Raw genomic sequence first — 14,917 nt, 5'->3', positions numbered from 1 at the left:
TGTTTAAAACATTAAAATAATGGATCATAGGTATAATACATTTATTCATACTATCAAAACATATAATATTTTCAATGTGGCAAATACCTTATTGTAATATTTAACTTAATTAACTAGATAGTCTTATTATTTCTGCCATAAAAATGGGAAAAATAGTTAATATTAGTTAACTTGAACTTTTAAATAATATTTAACAACAAAACCTGTGAATACCTTATTGTAATATTTAACTTAATTAACTAGATAGTCTTATTATTTCTGCCATAAAAATGGGAAAAATAGTTAATATTAGTTAACTTGAACTTTTAAATAATATTTAACAACAAAACCTGTGTTGCCAACCCCAATATTGAATAAATTGAGATCAGAATTCAAAAAACTGTAAATCCTCCACAGAATTAGATTATTTTGTCGCTGTTCAATTAAGAAAATTCTATATCAACAGTTAAAACTAAGGGGTTGGCTATACTGAACGGAACAGAACGATAAACTTAAAGCAAATGCGAAAGAGACAGACCTACTACAAAAAAAAACGTGTTTGACAGCTGTCAAAACGGACTTCAACCATGGAGAAGTTAACATGTATACATTTTGCTAAGAAAATAACAATTTTTTGCATACAAAAAGTAAATATTAAAGACGCATAACATAATTGAATGCTCTTAAATACAGTATCTTTGAACAACTTACATATTTTCATAGATATTTTTTATAACTGGTGACACTTTGAATTACATCACAAACAACATGATGTGTCTGATCCCGCCAAAAAGTCCATCTGTCAATATGTTTATAGGTACTAAGACCTAGTCATCCAGCTTTAAAAAGTCCATAATTATATTTAAATATACGTATGCTAAGTGGGTGAAGTTGTGTAGAATCTCTTCATAGTGGCATCAATATCTAAAAGTGCATTCCTAGCCGCGTGAGTGTCCGTACTTACTGCTTCGAATGTGTTCGCGAGACGTTCTACGGCTCGCGCCTGGAAATTAACGATATACTATAGGTATACATATAAATTTGACAACTTACTTTTATGAAATTATTTGTTTACCGGATGTTATTTCATTGGCTATTTATAATTGTATCCCATTATAAAAAGTCCACCTGTTGTACATATCACGTGCATGAAGTTTAAATAAATAAATTAATTAATTTAAAAAAAATCAAAGTGCCGTGTGGTTCCCGGCAACAATAGAGAAAAGAATATGACCACTCGATCTTTTTCCCATGTTTGTTGTAAAAGGCGATTAGGGGCTTATAAACTTGGCATTGGTCTTTTAGGCGATGAGCTCGCAACCTATCACTATTTGAATTTCAATTCTATCACTAAGCCAAATAGGTGATTCAGTCTTTTCGAGACTGTTGGTTCTGTCTACCCCGCATAGGATATAGACGTAATTAAATGTATGTATAAGTGACAGTTAATGTTACCTGTATTTGCGAGGCCTCTGCTAGTCTGTCCATGGCCTGAGAGTTGGCGAGCGACGCGTGCGCAAGCTGAGAAAGCGCTGAAGCTTGCTCGCTCATCACTTTCACCTGAAATTATTAACAAAACCCTATAAATATAAAAAAAAAATACTAAATAAGTTAAAGAATTTCCTAATTCCTCCTGTAATAAGTAGTATCCACAACTTTCTGGAGTAGAGCCCAGGGTTGATGCTTTTGACCATGATCGTGGATTGGGTGAGCTAGATTTTTAAATAAGGCGTCTCTCGTCTGACCTCCGTTATCTTGCAGAACTTAACCTATATACATGTCACCGGAAAAAACAAATACCGCAAGTTTAGAAACTTCCCAAGAAAATTGATGAACTTTCGTAGGATTGAATCTAAACGAGATGAATTATATTATCTTACGTCCACATCTCGCCCGCATCATACGAAAACTTCCCACGGTAATTTCAGGAATTCCTCTGTAATTGCACTCCATAAGGAAAGACTACATGCAAATTTTCAAATCCCTACTCTCTCTTATCTTTCTCGTCTTTTTATTTAATTTTTAGTTATAATTTATTTTTGTTTCTAAATAAAGACATCACTCTTGTTTATTGATCTCAACTAGACCCAGCAGTTTTGGACTTTGCGTTGATATGTCATTCAATCGGTCAGTCAGTGTCCTCTTTTATATATTAAAACTAACTTTGCTTTAAAAAAGTCATGCTCTCAAAGGTATATCTGTGCCAAATTTCGTGGAAATCAGTTCAATAATTGTTAAGTTTATTCGTTACAAACAAACGTCTTATAGATAGAATATCCTACCAATTTCTCCATGATAGCCATCTGCCTCTCTTCGGGATCTGCTGCCGATTCTTCAAACCCCAATGTGGGTTCCGTATCAACATGGTTCTGGTCCATTTCCTCTTCGAAGTAGGTTTCTTCGACATAGTGAGATTCTTGCTTTACTGAAGAGTTGCGGGTTTCTGTGAAACATATTAATTAGTGACTTCATTAATTGAACATAATAATATTACACATGATTGCAAAAACACTTCCAACTACTTACCACATCAAATAATGTTTATTGAAATACTGGGTACTCTGAATCTGATTCTCGTTCCAAATACATAATTAGAAAAAATAGGGGGTAAAATTTTAAGGTAGGGCGGCGCGAATTCATACGACGAGCCCCGAGCGCCATTGTGCACTTTTGATTATTTTCACCTTTTGAACTTGGTAGGTTTTGGTAGTTTAATATTTTATAAAGTAAAGCATAATTAACTGTCCTTTTAAATATATAACACGATTTACCAGACATGCTGTATAGGGATATAAAAATTCGATCTTAACTAAGCGGACTCCAAAGCCCGAAGCATTGTGGTATATAGTGCAACTGGAAACAAGCAAAGATGAGAGAAAGAGATGAACAACTGATCTCACTTGAAATATCACTGGCAAGGAAAAGGTCAAATATCTTCTTCTCAATGTTGGAAGACAAACAATTGGGATCCCCGCCACTGGACTGGACTTTAGCTCGGACGGTAGACTTCTTATCTGCCCAAAACTGGGGAAGAAGGAATTAAAAAATTAATAAATATGTAAAGAATGCTCTCCATTTCATTCTACATCTTATTTCACAATTAAAAATTTGTATGCAAGGAAATACCCTTATTTATCATTAAAACTTATTTTTTTTTATTGTTTTATAATATTGGTACATAGGTATAGAATGTAACATATTCTAAACTTTTTATGTCAGTTGGCCATAGGTTTTTCCACATAAACTTAATAAAGAATGTTAAGTAATAAGACTTCAACTTTTCTTGTTTAGAACTCTGTAGAATTTAATGTATTATTGGATTTAATAAGCTTTTACAAATATATAAACCTGCCTTAATCCATGATTTCATAGGCCTAGTAGGTCCAGAAATATTATTAACTATCCTGGTTAACTGGAACCACAGTTTCTTGCTCTCATCGCGACCCTCGAGCCCCCTCAACTGCCCCAGAGCAAGAGCCTGGTGCTTCTCCATAAAATCCACAATGGCAACTACTTGCTCCAAACTTGGACGAGACTGGAAAAAAAATCTTATTAAATATGTTATTTTAATATACTGTTTTTTTTATTGTTAATAAAATATATTGGTATAAAATTTTTTTCTTCAGATAACTTGTCTATGTCTTGAATGAAATTTGACTTAAGTTTTCATTATATTTTAGGTAAGTTCTTCTCAAAAATATCATTGCATTCAGACAAATCACTTAGCCGACTTGGATGATATTTCTGTTTAGAAGTAGATATAATGTACTTACCCTATGATTCGTGCGATGGCTACATAGAGTATGCCAAGGATTAATAATTTGCTAGCAACCTGTATTTGTTGACAACCCGTCTACCTATTCCCAGACAAAAACACTATATAAAAACCGTTTCTATTGGATTTACCGCATGCGCTGATGATTCAAAACCTTGGTAGGCGATATTAACTAGTTCAGTGCGAACAAATTGTGAAATGAAATACTTTCGACAAAACCCTCGAGTTCTTGAAGTAATATTTCTGATTTTATAAATAAGAAAACAAAATAGTGGATTTTCTTACCGCTATAGATCGGTCAGTCATGATTTCCGTAATTTCAAACAAGATATTTATCTTCATATAATATTAAAAAAATCATTTACATTATATCGTGACAATAAACTAATGAAAGATTTTAACTCGAAAGCGAATTTGTTGTAATTTCGACTTCCATTCGTACGGAAATTCTACCACATCAAGCAACTCTTGGCGAAAAAGTCGATATAATTACAAGATGACCATTGGTTGGGGACATTTCATTCACCAAACTCATTTCATTCATTCTTCGATAAGTTCAACATCCTCTACCTCGACTCGATTTTACCTAACAGGAAGTAACCCAACACTAAGTCAAAATATTGTTAATTGCAACACTGCCACGTATATGTCAAATCTTGAATGAATGAAATGAGTGAGTGAGTTTTTTATTGAACGAAAGTGTGAAATTATTACAGTAGTTTGGTGTTTATTTTCTGCATCATATTTAAAAAGGACCAACTACCTAATAATATTCTTTATATGTTTATAGAGAAATATGTAATTGTCAGCTAGTGATAGAGAATAGGAAATCATAGTCTTGGTTTATATTTAAGTTGTTAAATAAAACAAATTACAATACATGTCCTCCCAGACTAATTCCAATAGAAACATGAATTATTAGTGAATATCCTCGTTCTAATGCTTGAGTATTACTGAATAAATGAAAGTTTACAATGGCGAACTCTGTGAATATATCTATTGAGGCTCCAATCGAAAATCAGATCCAAGAAATCACATACGATGGACAAGAAATTTACCAAGCGTAAGTATCTATTACTTTGAAGACCTATTAAATCCTCGTCATTTGTTTCCAAAATTAAATAAACACTCATTATATAATATAATTACAGGCCCCTTTCTATGTCAGAGAACCTAACTAGGTTGGCTCAGAAAATAGACTTCTCTAAAAGTGAAGATGAGTTCTGTAATATAAAGAAAGAAGGTGAAAGCAGCTCAGAGGTGAAGTCGGAGGATGAGAGCAAAGATCAAGGCTACCAGTCCAGCCAGTGGCCATGGGAATCTGTGCGAAACAAATTGAGGAGTGCTCTCACTGAAGTATGTGTGCTGGCGGATGTGCTAAGCATTGCTAAAGAGAAGAGATATATGGTGAGAGTCCTAGGTTTCTTTTATTTCGGCTAATATTTTTAAGCCCTTCCCTTGTTAAATCATTATTAATATTATAATATGCTTATATTGGATATGAAATTAAAAAACAAATGCTAACAGAGACTCATCAGCAACATGCTTCATCTCAAAGTTACTGACAAATATTGACAACATTTTTTGTCAAATTCCAATAAAATTAAATTAGAATTTATATAGTATCTTTTCTTCCTACCACTTTCACCATGAGACTAATGGAATGCAACTTTTTTGTGATATTACATAATTGTTACATTGTAAAAATACAAATAATCATAAAAAGAAGTTATAAGAACAAATTAAAGAAGATGAAAATAATGTTTATCTGTGATCACACTGCTATTTTGAGTTTATCTGTATAAGATTTACATGCTTGATTAAATCTTCAAAGTATTTTCACCTTTTTTGTTTCTTTTTTTATTAGATGACTTTTGTCTTTAGGTATTAGATCCTGTGCAGCCAGAACAAGCGGAGAACAGGCCCATGGTACAGGTCTATGGACGTAAGAAAGCTCTAGCTGCTGCGGCGGCAGTTCTCCTTGCTGGAGTAGACCGCCTGCGGGCCAGTGAAACCATGAGGACTGCACGGAACATGCCAGACTTCCACATAGACCTGCTGAGGTTACGGCAGAACTGGCGATTGAAGAAGGGATCCAGTGGCATAGTGGGCGACTTGAGTTATAGGACGGCAGGTTCCAAGTTCAGCCAGATTGGTGTCTTTGAGGTATGGCTGATGCATGTCTCTTTGATCTGTTTTTATCAGACTGCTCTCAGATTGTGGTTGCATACAAATACTAACATGTAGGTGATACAATGGAGATTGATTGAGCAGAATTTTGGCAAAAAGTGTTGAAAGTTGACATCGTCCTTAACATATACATCTTTAACTATTAGTCTATTTGCTTCTCCCTTAGTCGCCTTTTATGACATCCATCATGAGAACGATTGATAGTGGTCTTATTGTAAAGTGCTGGAAACCACATTATTATTTTAATGTAACATTCAGGTGACCAAAGCGCCGGAGGAGCAGATAGTGCAGGCGATGAGCATGAACTCGTCGCTGCCCGCGCCGTCTGCGCTGCGCGTGACCGTGCCGCCCGAGCTGCAGGGCGTGGCGTTCATCTCCGTGCTGTGTCAGAAAGGTACACCCTGATCGTTGAGGACAAACATAAAATCACACCAACACTACCTACCTTATAAAATCACACCAACACTACCTACCTTATAAAATCACACCAACACTACCTACCTTATAAAATCACACCAACACTACCTACCTTATAAAATCACACCAACACTACCTACCTTATAAAATCACACCAACACTACCTACCTTATAAAACCACGCCAACACTACCTACTCGTTAACGACAAACATAAAATCACCCCAACACTACACTACAATCAGGTTGGCTGGAAGAGATCCCACTTAGGGATAAGCCCGCCTTTGTACTGTACTGTTTTTATTTGTAATGTACTTCTTTAATGAACAATAAAACATTTACTTACTTACTACCTACCTTTTTTCGGAACGTTTTGTGGTGTTTTGAGCTCTCATTACTTTGGTTGGATGATGCCTTATAATTAATTAACTGTAGAATGTCATCAATATAATCATAAAAGGCACAAACTTTGAATGTCGTAGGCAAAGAGAATGTAATGGTCGTAGTTTTAGTAATTTAGATATAAGTTACGTTTAAAAATCCCAATGTCATCACTTACTAATTATCAGAGAATTTTGATAGGTCCTGCAGTTGAGAGTTGAAATTTGGTATAAATAAAATCACGCCTCTTTCCCGGAAGGGTAGACTAGGCAAATTAAAAAAAAATAAAGACTACAATTTTTTTTTGTCAAAAGTAAGTTCCTAAACTTTTGACGATGACCCGTAAACATAAAAATTCAAATTCAAAATTTTTATTCATTACTATAGAATACTTCATATCGCTTAAAAATTGTCAAAACGTATGGTTTTACAACATTGGTTGACGTCAAATAAATTACTTAAAACTAAGTTTACTGCCGCTTCCAAGGCGTCAGTGCAGAAGAAGCGGTAACAAAGTTTTATCAATTGCTAGAAAAGATGTCACACATAAAAATATATCGTCCGCAGAGCAAGAAGACATAGTGACAGCCAACCTGACTTCCTCCGCTCTGAACTGCCCCGGAGTGTTGCCGGGGGACAACGCTGAACTGCACTGGCAGCAGAAACTGGAAGCGGCGCAAAATGTGCTGTTCTGCAAAGAATTGTTCGCGAGATTAGCAGCAGAAGCGGTACAATTGGACGCTTCTATACCGCACATAGTCGTTGGGAATCAGATTATGGCAACTGTAAGTTATTTAGCATTATTCGAGACTATTTATCTGCAATTTAAATTAAGAATTTTAAAGCGACATCAAATGTGCAGTTATGAAAAGAATTTTTCACAAGATTAGCAGCATAAAGGCACAATTGGACACTTCTATACCGCATATAGTCATTGGCAATAAAATTAAGGTACTGTAACTGTAAGTTATTTAGTTTTATTCTAGACTATTAAGCTTTTATTTCTTTTGGATTTTGAAACTAGAAGCGCCGCAAAACGCCTTGTTGTTCACAAGATAAGCTAATTCTAAATATACATATAAAGTAATACACACTCTTATTGATTGTACAGTTTGAACCGCTTGGTCTAGAGATTTGAAATTAAGCATGTCTATGAATCATTCACGTGTCATTCATTCCTAATGTCTATGGGTGTACTAAGAGAGAGTTCTCAAAATTATAGCGGGAACATTAATTAATAGCATTTTTGTTACAACTGTACAGAGAGAACATTGTACTCTTAGTTAATTCAATAAAAATAGAATAACTATCTTCTACCTAATCAGTAATTTCTTACAGACTCTATATTGTAAAGATATTTTTTTGTCATTTTAGGTCTTGCCCGGTATCCAGCTGTTGATAGGACTATGTCACAATAATGGACAAAACGCTTCTGGTGCCAATGGCGATAATGTGAGGGTGAGTATTTTATTTCATAAACTAATGTAGGAGAGTGTGAATGGAAAGTGTGCGTGAAAATAACAACGCTTATTCAATCTGTGTTATTTGTCACGTATATATTAAAAAAATAGTAATGAAAGGATCCAAACCCTCTTCAATTAATTCGAATACCTTTCGTTAAAAGAATAATGATAATGAATAAAATTATCTAATTTTAATGTTTAAGTGTCATTCTATACGTTTCTATACTAATATTATAAAGCTGAAGAGTTTGTTTGTTGAACGCGCTAATCTGAAGAACTATTGGTTCATATTGAAAAATTCTTGTTGTTTTGAATAGACCATTTATTGAGGAAGGCTTTAGGCTATATAACATCACGCTGCAACTATTAGGAGCGAAGAAATAATGGAAAATGTGAAAAAAAACGGGGAAAATATTTATCCTTGAGGGCTTCAATGATGCCCAATTAGGGATGTGACATTGCTGATAAAAAATCGATTTTTATATAATCGATTTATTTTTTAAGTATGAAAAATCGATTAACAAATAATCGATTTTTCTTAAGAAAATAATCGATTTTATTATATTGATAGATTTTTCCAAATTTTTCAATTTATGTCAAAATAAACGCCATATACATTATATCAATAGATTTATTCATTAAAAATAAACAACAGAATCAAAAGTTCTTATACAGGGTGACATTTAATTCAACTGCATTAATTTAACTGTTAAGTGTACTCATCTAAAGGATATTTAAAAACGTAAAAAGAAAATTATCGGTTCATATTTCAGAAAGTACGAAAAAAATTAAAAGTATCAAAATCCACGATCCTAAATACGTAATATCACCCCGGCCGGCGGAAAAGCGACGCGTAAGATTCAGAGGTCAACGACACAATGCATTCAGCTGAGCGATCTCGACAACTCTGTACTTTACTTGATACTAGAAAAATAATTTATTTTTCAGACATTTATTTACATGTTTAGTTTTAAATTATTTTTGTAGTATTGGTCTTAATAAAGCGTGTGACGTAGTTTTTGAGGGTTTTTTAAATGTGAAAATGATGAAGTTTAATTTAAATAAAAATAGGCTCAAACGGCTCAGAAGCATGGGTATATGTTTAAAAGGATGCAGTTGTTTTAAATGTCACCCTGTATAATCAACACAAATTAAAGTTTTTAACAATCAAGTTTGAAAAATGAAGTTTCAGCAACGAATAATGAATAAAATATCAACCGAATGTCGGTAAAATACTGTTCATCGACTAATTCTATCTAGAGAATGTTTGATTAAATTAATCATCTAAACTGTTTTAAGAGCACAGAAAGAATGCACAGATGGCGTTAATGTAATATTATGGAGCTATGATAGTATTCTTTGGCAGTTCGCGTTCCGGGCTCAAAGCCAGAAGACAAAAACATAATTTCGGAGTGCATTTATTGGATGATTATAAAAATCGATTTTTAATCGATTATTTATTATAAAAAAATCAAGTATAAAAATCGATTTTTTCTTTTCATATTCCTATGCCCAATATAACTATTTCACGCGGACGAAGTCGCGGGCACTGCTAGTGGATCCATAAAAGTATTCTGACCCTACCATATAAAATTTAATTTCATTTATAGGCCATTGAGTATATACATATTATAAGTAGGTACATATTATATTTTTATCTGCCGTGTGGTTCCCGGCACCAAAACAAAAAGAATAGGACCACTCCATCTCTTTCCCATGGATGTCGTAAAAGGCGACTAAGGGATAGGCTTACAAACTTGGGTTTCTTTTTTTAGGCGATAGGCTAGCAACCTGTCCCTATTTGAACCTCAATTCTATCATTAAGCCAAATAGCTGAACGTGACCATTCAGTCTTTCAAGACTGTTGGCTCTGTCTGCCCCGCAAGTGATATAGACGTCACCATGTGTATGTGTGTGTGTATATTCATATAGACCCCTATATCGGTTTTCTGTTGTTGTCTTCCAAAAGAAGCAAAAAAATGTGACTTTTTTAAATTTCTGTCTATGTCTATGTTTCTACACATATATGTTTCATACATGTTTTTTAATGTAGACAATGTGCATTCGTCCACGATTTAGATTTAAGAGATCTATATTTGTAAATTGACGTCCTATGAAAATGCTGTAGTGTAGTTTGTTCCGCCGCTTCTTCTACACATGCGCTTTGGAAGCGGTAGTAGTTATAATTAGATTTAAGTTATGTGACGTCAATAAGTGATACCTTGTATCCAATTTTGAAAATAAATCTATTCTATTCTACTCGCATAATGCTAATGTATGCGTGTATTATACATACATATGTTTAATATGTTAACACACAGAACGAGAACGGGGTGACGTCGGGCAGCGCGGGCGGCAAGTCGGACCACGACCACGTGCTGGAGCACTCGCTGCATCAGCTCCTACGAGCCGTGCACCACTCCAACACGCACCACCCGTTCCCGCACCCCGCCACGGGGCCGCTGGGGCCGTCCAAACGGAGATGTTTAGCGGGTACATATGTTATGTATACATACATGTGGGATTTACTCAGTTAGATTTAGCAAAACAAATATTTTCTTTCAGTTTCTTTAATAGGCTTTTTTCATTTTACAAACTTGAATCCCAAACAGACAGAGCAAACAGTCTTGAAAAACTGAAAGGAAACGTTCAGTGCAGGTAAATTATTTTATTATAATTTATTTTCATTTACCTGTGATAATTTGTTACTTTTAAAATTTAAATAAATATACAAAAAGCATTAAAGAATTTTGATTGGTGTAAAATTGAGTTATAAGAGAAAAGCCGTGTGGTTTCCGGCACTTAAGAATGGAACCACTCTATATCTTTCCCAAGGATGTCGTAAAAGGCGACTATGGGATAGGTATATAAACTTGTGATTCCTCTTGTAGGCGATGTAGCAACCTGTCATTATTTGGATCTCAATTCTATCATGAAACCATACAGCTGAGCGTGGTATTTTTGAGAATGTTGGCTCTGTCTACCCCACAAGGAATATAGACGTGACTGTATCTATGAATGTAAAAGAAAAGCATGATAAGGGAATTCTTCGTCCTGACGGTAGTCCCGGTTTTTGGAGAGGAGCCCTGGGTACGCCTTTGACCATTGATCCTGGATTAGGTGAGCCAGGTTTTTACACGAAGCAACTCCTATTTAACCTCCGCAACCTTTGCAGGGGAACCTAAACCCGTATTGGATCATTGTAACACATCCAGTTGTCAAAATGTACAGGTTTCCTCACGATGTTTACCCTCACCAAAAGAACACAGGTTAGTATTCAAACTAACGTACATAACTTCGAACATTCAGGTCCAATGGCGGCGGATAGATACGAGCTGTTGGAAATGAGCAAAGAGCAGTCGCTGTTGGAGCAGATCATACAACAAGCGCAGCACTTCTTCATGCGCCGGCGCAGCGAATACGTCCTCGACACTATCGCTAAAGAGGTGAGGTTATTTTATTGATTTTTATTCCACATCACTACATAGTATAAAGCAAAATAGCTACGTGGGTAGGTAGGTAGTGCCGTGTGGTTCCCGGCACCAATATAAAAAGTGCCGTGTGGTTCCAGGCACAATATAAAAAAGAATAGGACAACTCCATCTCTTTCCCATTGATGTCGTAAAAGGCGACTAAGGGATTGGCTTATGAACACGAGATTCCTCTTTCAGGCGATAGGCTAGCAACCTGTCACTATTGTAATCTCAATTCTATCATTAAGCCTGACAGCTGAACGTGGCCTTTCAGTCTTTCAAGACTGCTGGCTCTGTCTATTACAAATTAATGGTTTCATTGATGTCTCTATAAGAATAATGGATTGAGATTTTAGTATATGTTTTCAATTTCAGGTGAAAGATCCGCTCATCGTGTCACATTGGAACGCGTTGAATAGTCCAACGCAGTCCTGTGTCAAAATCAATATAATGGCATACGGGTTAGTTTATTTGATTCAAATACTGTTGTCCTTTAGTAGTAAGTCAATCCATAAAAAAATAATATTTTTTTATTATTTAATATTCGTATAAGTCAATTAATCACAACAATGTGTTCTCCCGTTCACAATTCTATTCTAAGTTTGGATAATGTGATGTTGACGTTGTGAAAAAGCTGCAGTGCAGTTTGTTACCGCTTCTTCTGCACTGACGCTTTGCAATCGGCAATAAACTTAGAATGTTGTGAAACTTAAGTCTTCTGGTCAAATATGCATGAAAAGAGTAATGAGTGTGGAGGAAGCGGGAGATGTCTGTAAGGATCGTAGCAAGTGGAAATCCATAGTCTCTGCCTACCCCAGTGGGAGACAGGCGTGATGGTATGTATGTAAAAATAAGTATTGCCCTTGTATAAAGTATCTTCTAAGTTCAAGTTATATTTTTTTTATGTACAATCAATCAGCGCCGTGTGGTTCCCGGCACCAATAAAAAAAGAATAGGACCACTCCATCTCGTTCCCATGGATGTCGTAAAAGGCGACTAAGGGATAGGGTTATAAACTTGGGATTCTCCTTTTAAGCGATGGGCTAGCAACCTATCACTATTTAAATCTAAAGCCAAACAGCTGAACGGGGCCTATTAGTGTTTTCAAGACTGTTGGCTCTGTCTTCCCCGCATGGGATATAGATGTGATTGTATGTATGTATGTACAATCAAATTAATTAACAAAAAATAATAAACAGATTCTATGTCTCTTACTTTTACTTATCTATGGATTTTATTATTATAGGTATGTATGTATATTGTTTGTAGCTACGACGCTGTTTGCCGTACATCGCTGGTTGTTCACGTCGGCGAGAAAACTCTGAAATGCATCTGTCGCGACGGTAAAGTGCGACATCTGTCTTACGAGCTCCAGGAATTAAGAGATCTTATATATTGTCAGGTAATTGTATACTTGTCTCTTCACGTGTATTGTTAGTGACTCGCTCGAGCCGTCCCGGCACTAATTTAATAAAAAGATTAGAACAACTTCCATTTCTTTCCCATGGATTTTGTAAAAGGCGACTAAGGGATCAGCTTATTAACTTGAATTTCTTCTCTTTGGCGATGGGTTAGCAACCTGTCACTATTTGAATTTCAATTCTATCATTAAGTCTAGTCTTCCAAGACTGCTGGCTCTGTTTACCCCGCAAGGGATATAGACGTGATTATATGGATGACTGATTAGCTCATCTTTGTATGCTCCCGATCGCATCCTCAACATTCGCTATGACAGAGTAAACTGACCGTAGAAGTTAGTGGCTGGCAGTTCGTTTGTCAATCACTACATAGTATAAAACAAAGTTTTTTTTTCATTTACTTTTTATGACAAATAATGGCAAATTTTGAAGCGATTTTAATCAATACAACATTAATCCCTATCCATTTAAATAGCTAAAATACATTGTTGATTTAATATAGATCTTTTTCTGTAGTGTATTTAGTATAGTAATAGCAGTTGCCCCCCCCCCCCCCCCCCCCCCCCCCCGCAGATCTACCAGCACCAGATGACGGCGGTGCAGGCGGTGGGCCGCTGCATGGGCTGGCAGCTGCTGGCCAGCAGCGCGCACCTGGGCTCGGGGCCCGTGGAGCCGCTCGCCAACGCCTCCTCCTGCCTGCTCGCCTCGCCCTCAGGTCTCTCCCGCACATTCACGTGCACATTCAATGTGTAACCGGTTGTTCTTTGTTTACATTCGTTCGGCATGTTCTCGCGCTTGTACAAGTTATTCATTTGATGGAAGACTATGTTGGGTGCTTCGATATTTATATCGTTTAGGGCTGTGCGAGAATTAAAGAAATAATAAATGGCCGCCGAGCCGCGACTTTAGCATGTGCGTTGTTTGATGTGATTTTATTGAAAAGTTAATAAATATCTTTATTTCTAGTTCTAAGTTAGAGGCACACTGCGACTCTTCGGTCTGTGGCAAAGATGGCCGATGGGCTAACAATGTAATTATTTAAATTTCAATTCCATCGTTGAAGGTGACCATGGCCGTTCAGTTTTTCCAAATTGTCGGCTCTGTCTACTCCGTAACGGATGGGGACGTGATTGTATGTATGAACGGGAAACTTGAAGGCCAAGACCATGAAATCGAAGTACCGCCATCTTTATTAATATTCAATCAAAGTCACGATGACAAACTGAATCACTAAGCAAACTTTCCCGCCTTTTCTAATAATATATCATTCAGCGAAACGAAACTCCCGAGCCCGAAGTAGTGGCGAAGTACCTACCCTACGATACCACTTTTAACATTCATCGAAATTAGAAAAATTCTCCTAGACCTACCTACATTCTGAAATCTATCTATAAATAAATAATTTGGTAGTTGTCAGCTTTCGTTTAAATGGCAATATTATTTTTATGCAAGTGATTCAGAATACAACAGTAGTATAAAAATGTAACTTGCGGTCATCTTTATTTGTTTTCAGTTGAATTCATTATATTAATGAGATATTTTTTTTTTCTTTTTTTAGGTGACAGGATGATAGCAATCAGATGCGAACCCTCAGTTGGAATCCAGGTGTTCATCGCTCAATCACCAAGAAAAGACTTTTTTGCCAGTGAACTCGTACAAGACAAGAAATGGGAGAATCTCGGAGGAGCCTTCAAAGAAATCAAACTAGACAAGATGGAAGGAAAGAACTTTTTGAATAAAATGGAACTTCTCATGGCTTGTCTGAGCAGCACATCATAAACAACAATTTAAATAATTTATAACGAAAAGAAATAAAAAAGATA

The 14,917-nt window shown here is 35.8% G+C and overlaps 2 protein-coding genes across 3 annotated transcripts; one reads left to right on the top strand and one right to left on the bottom strand.

Annotated features, from left to right (window-relative positions):
* Positions 1 to 12: 12 nt before the first annotated feature.
* Positions 13 to 4,249, bottom strand: LOC106130875 (uncharacterized). 2 transcript variants are annotated; one of them, XM_060947922.1, is made up of 6 exons: positions 3,753 to 3,930; positions 3,332 to 3,514; positions 2,880 to 3,003; positions 2,262 to 2,422; positions 1,435 to 1,539; positions 13 to 982 (listed from the first exon to the last, which is right to left on the bottom strand). In XM_060947922.1, exons 2-6 carry the CDS (start codon positions 3,470 to 3,472, stop codon positions 857 to 859), a joined length of 657 nt encoding a protein of 218 aa, XP_060803905.1. In that variant the 5' UTR covers positions 3,473 to 3,514; positions 3,753 to 3,930; the 3' UTR covers positions 13 to 856. The 2 variants fall into 2 exon arrangements, with proteins under 2 accessions (XP_060803905.1, XP_013185266.1); XM_013329812.2 differs by lacking the exon at positions 3,753 to 3,930 and adding an exon at positions 4,040 to 4,249 and having other exon boundaries at positions 21 to 982.
* A 201-nt stretch (positions 4,250 to 4,450) lies between these two features.
* LOC106130927 (mediator of RNA polymerase II transcription subunit 17) lies at positions 4,451 to 14,915 on the top strand. The gene is made up of 12 exons (XM_013329874.2): positions 4,451 to 4,817; positions 4,906 to 5,161; positions 5,639 to 5,920; positions 6,203 to 6,338; positions 7,308 to 7,525; positions 8,115 to 8,198; positions 10,525 to 10,696; positions 11,513 to 11,649; positions 12,052 to 12,137; positions 12,946 to 13,078; positions 13,668 to 13,809; positions 14,653 to 14,915. Exons 1-12 carry the CDS (start codon positions 4,729 to 4,731, stop codon positions 14,871 to 14,873), a joined length of 1,956 nt encoding a protein of 651 aa, XP_013185328.2. The 5' UTR covers positions 4,451 to 4,728; the 3' UTR covers positions 14,874 to 14,915.
* The last annotated feature ends 2 nt before the right edge of the window (positions 14,916 to 14,917 follow it).

The sequence above is a fragment of the Amyelois transitella genome, chromosome 14 (assembly GCF_032362555.1).
Source record: "Amyelois transitella isolate CPQ chromosome 14, ilAmyTran1.1, whole genome shotgun sequence".
NCBI lineage: Eukaryota > Metazoa > Arthropoda > Insecta > Lepidoptera > Pyralidae > Amyelois > Amyelois transitella.
This window is presented reverse-complemented; position numbering and strand designations above follow the sequence as displayed.

Bases quoted from the DNA above. Each gene is read 5' to 3' on its own strand.
- LOC106130875 (XM_013329812.2), bottom strand. From the start codon at position 4,096: ATGAAGATAAATATCTTGTTTGAAATTACGGAAATCATGACTGACCGA. The intron at 2,423-2,879 runs GTGAGATCAGTT...TATGTTTCACAG, and splicing joins CCTTGCCAGTGATATTTCAA to AAACCCGCAACTCTTCAGTA. The intron at 1,540-2,261 runs GTAGGATATTCT...TAATAATTTCAG, and splicing joins TGGCTATCATGGAGAAATTG to GTGAAAGTGATGAGCGAGCA.
- LOC106130927 (XM_013329874.2), top strand. From the start codon at position 4,729: ATGGCGAACTCTGTGAATATATCTATTGAGGCTCCAATCGAAAATCAG. The intron at 5,162-5,638 runs GTGAGAGTCCTA...TTTTGTCTTTAG, and splicing joins CTAAAGAGAAGAGATATATG to GTATTAGATCCTGTGCAGCC. The intron at 6,339-7,307 runs GTACACCCTGAT...TATCGTCCGCAG, and splicing joins CTCCGTGCTGTGTCAGAAAG to AGCAAGAAGACATAGTGACA.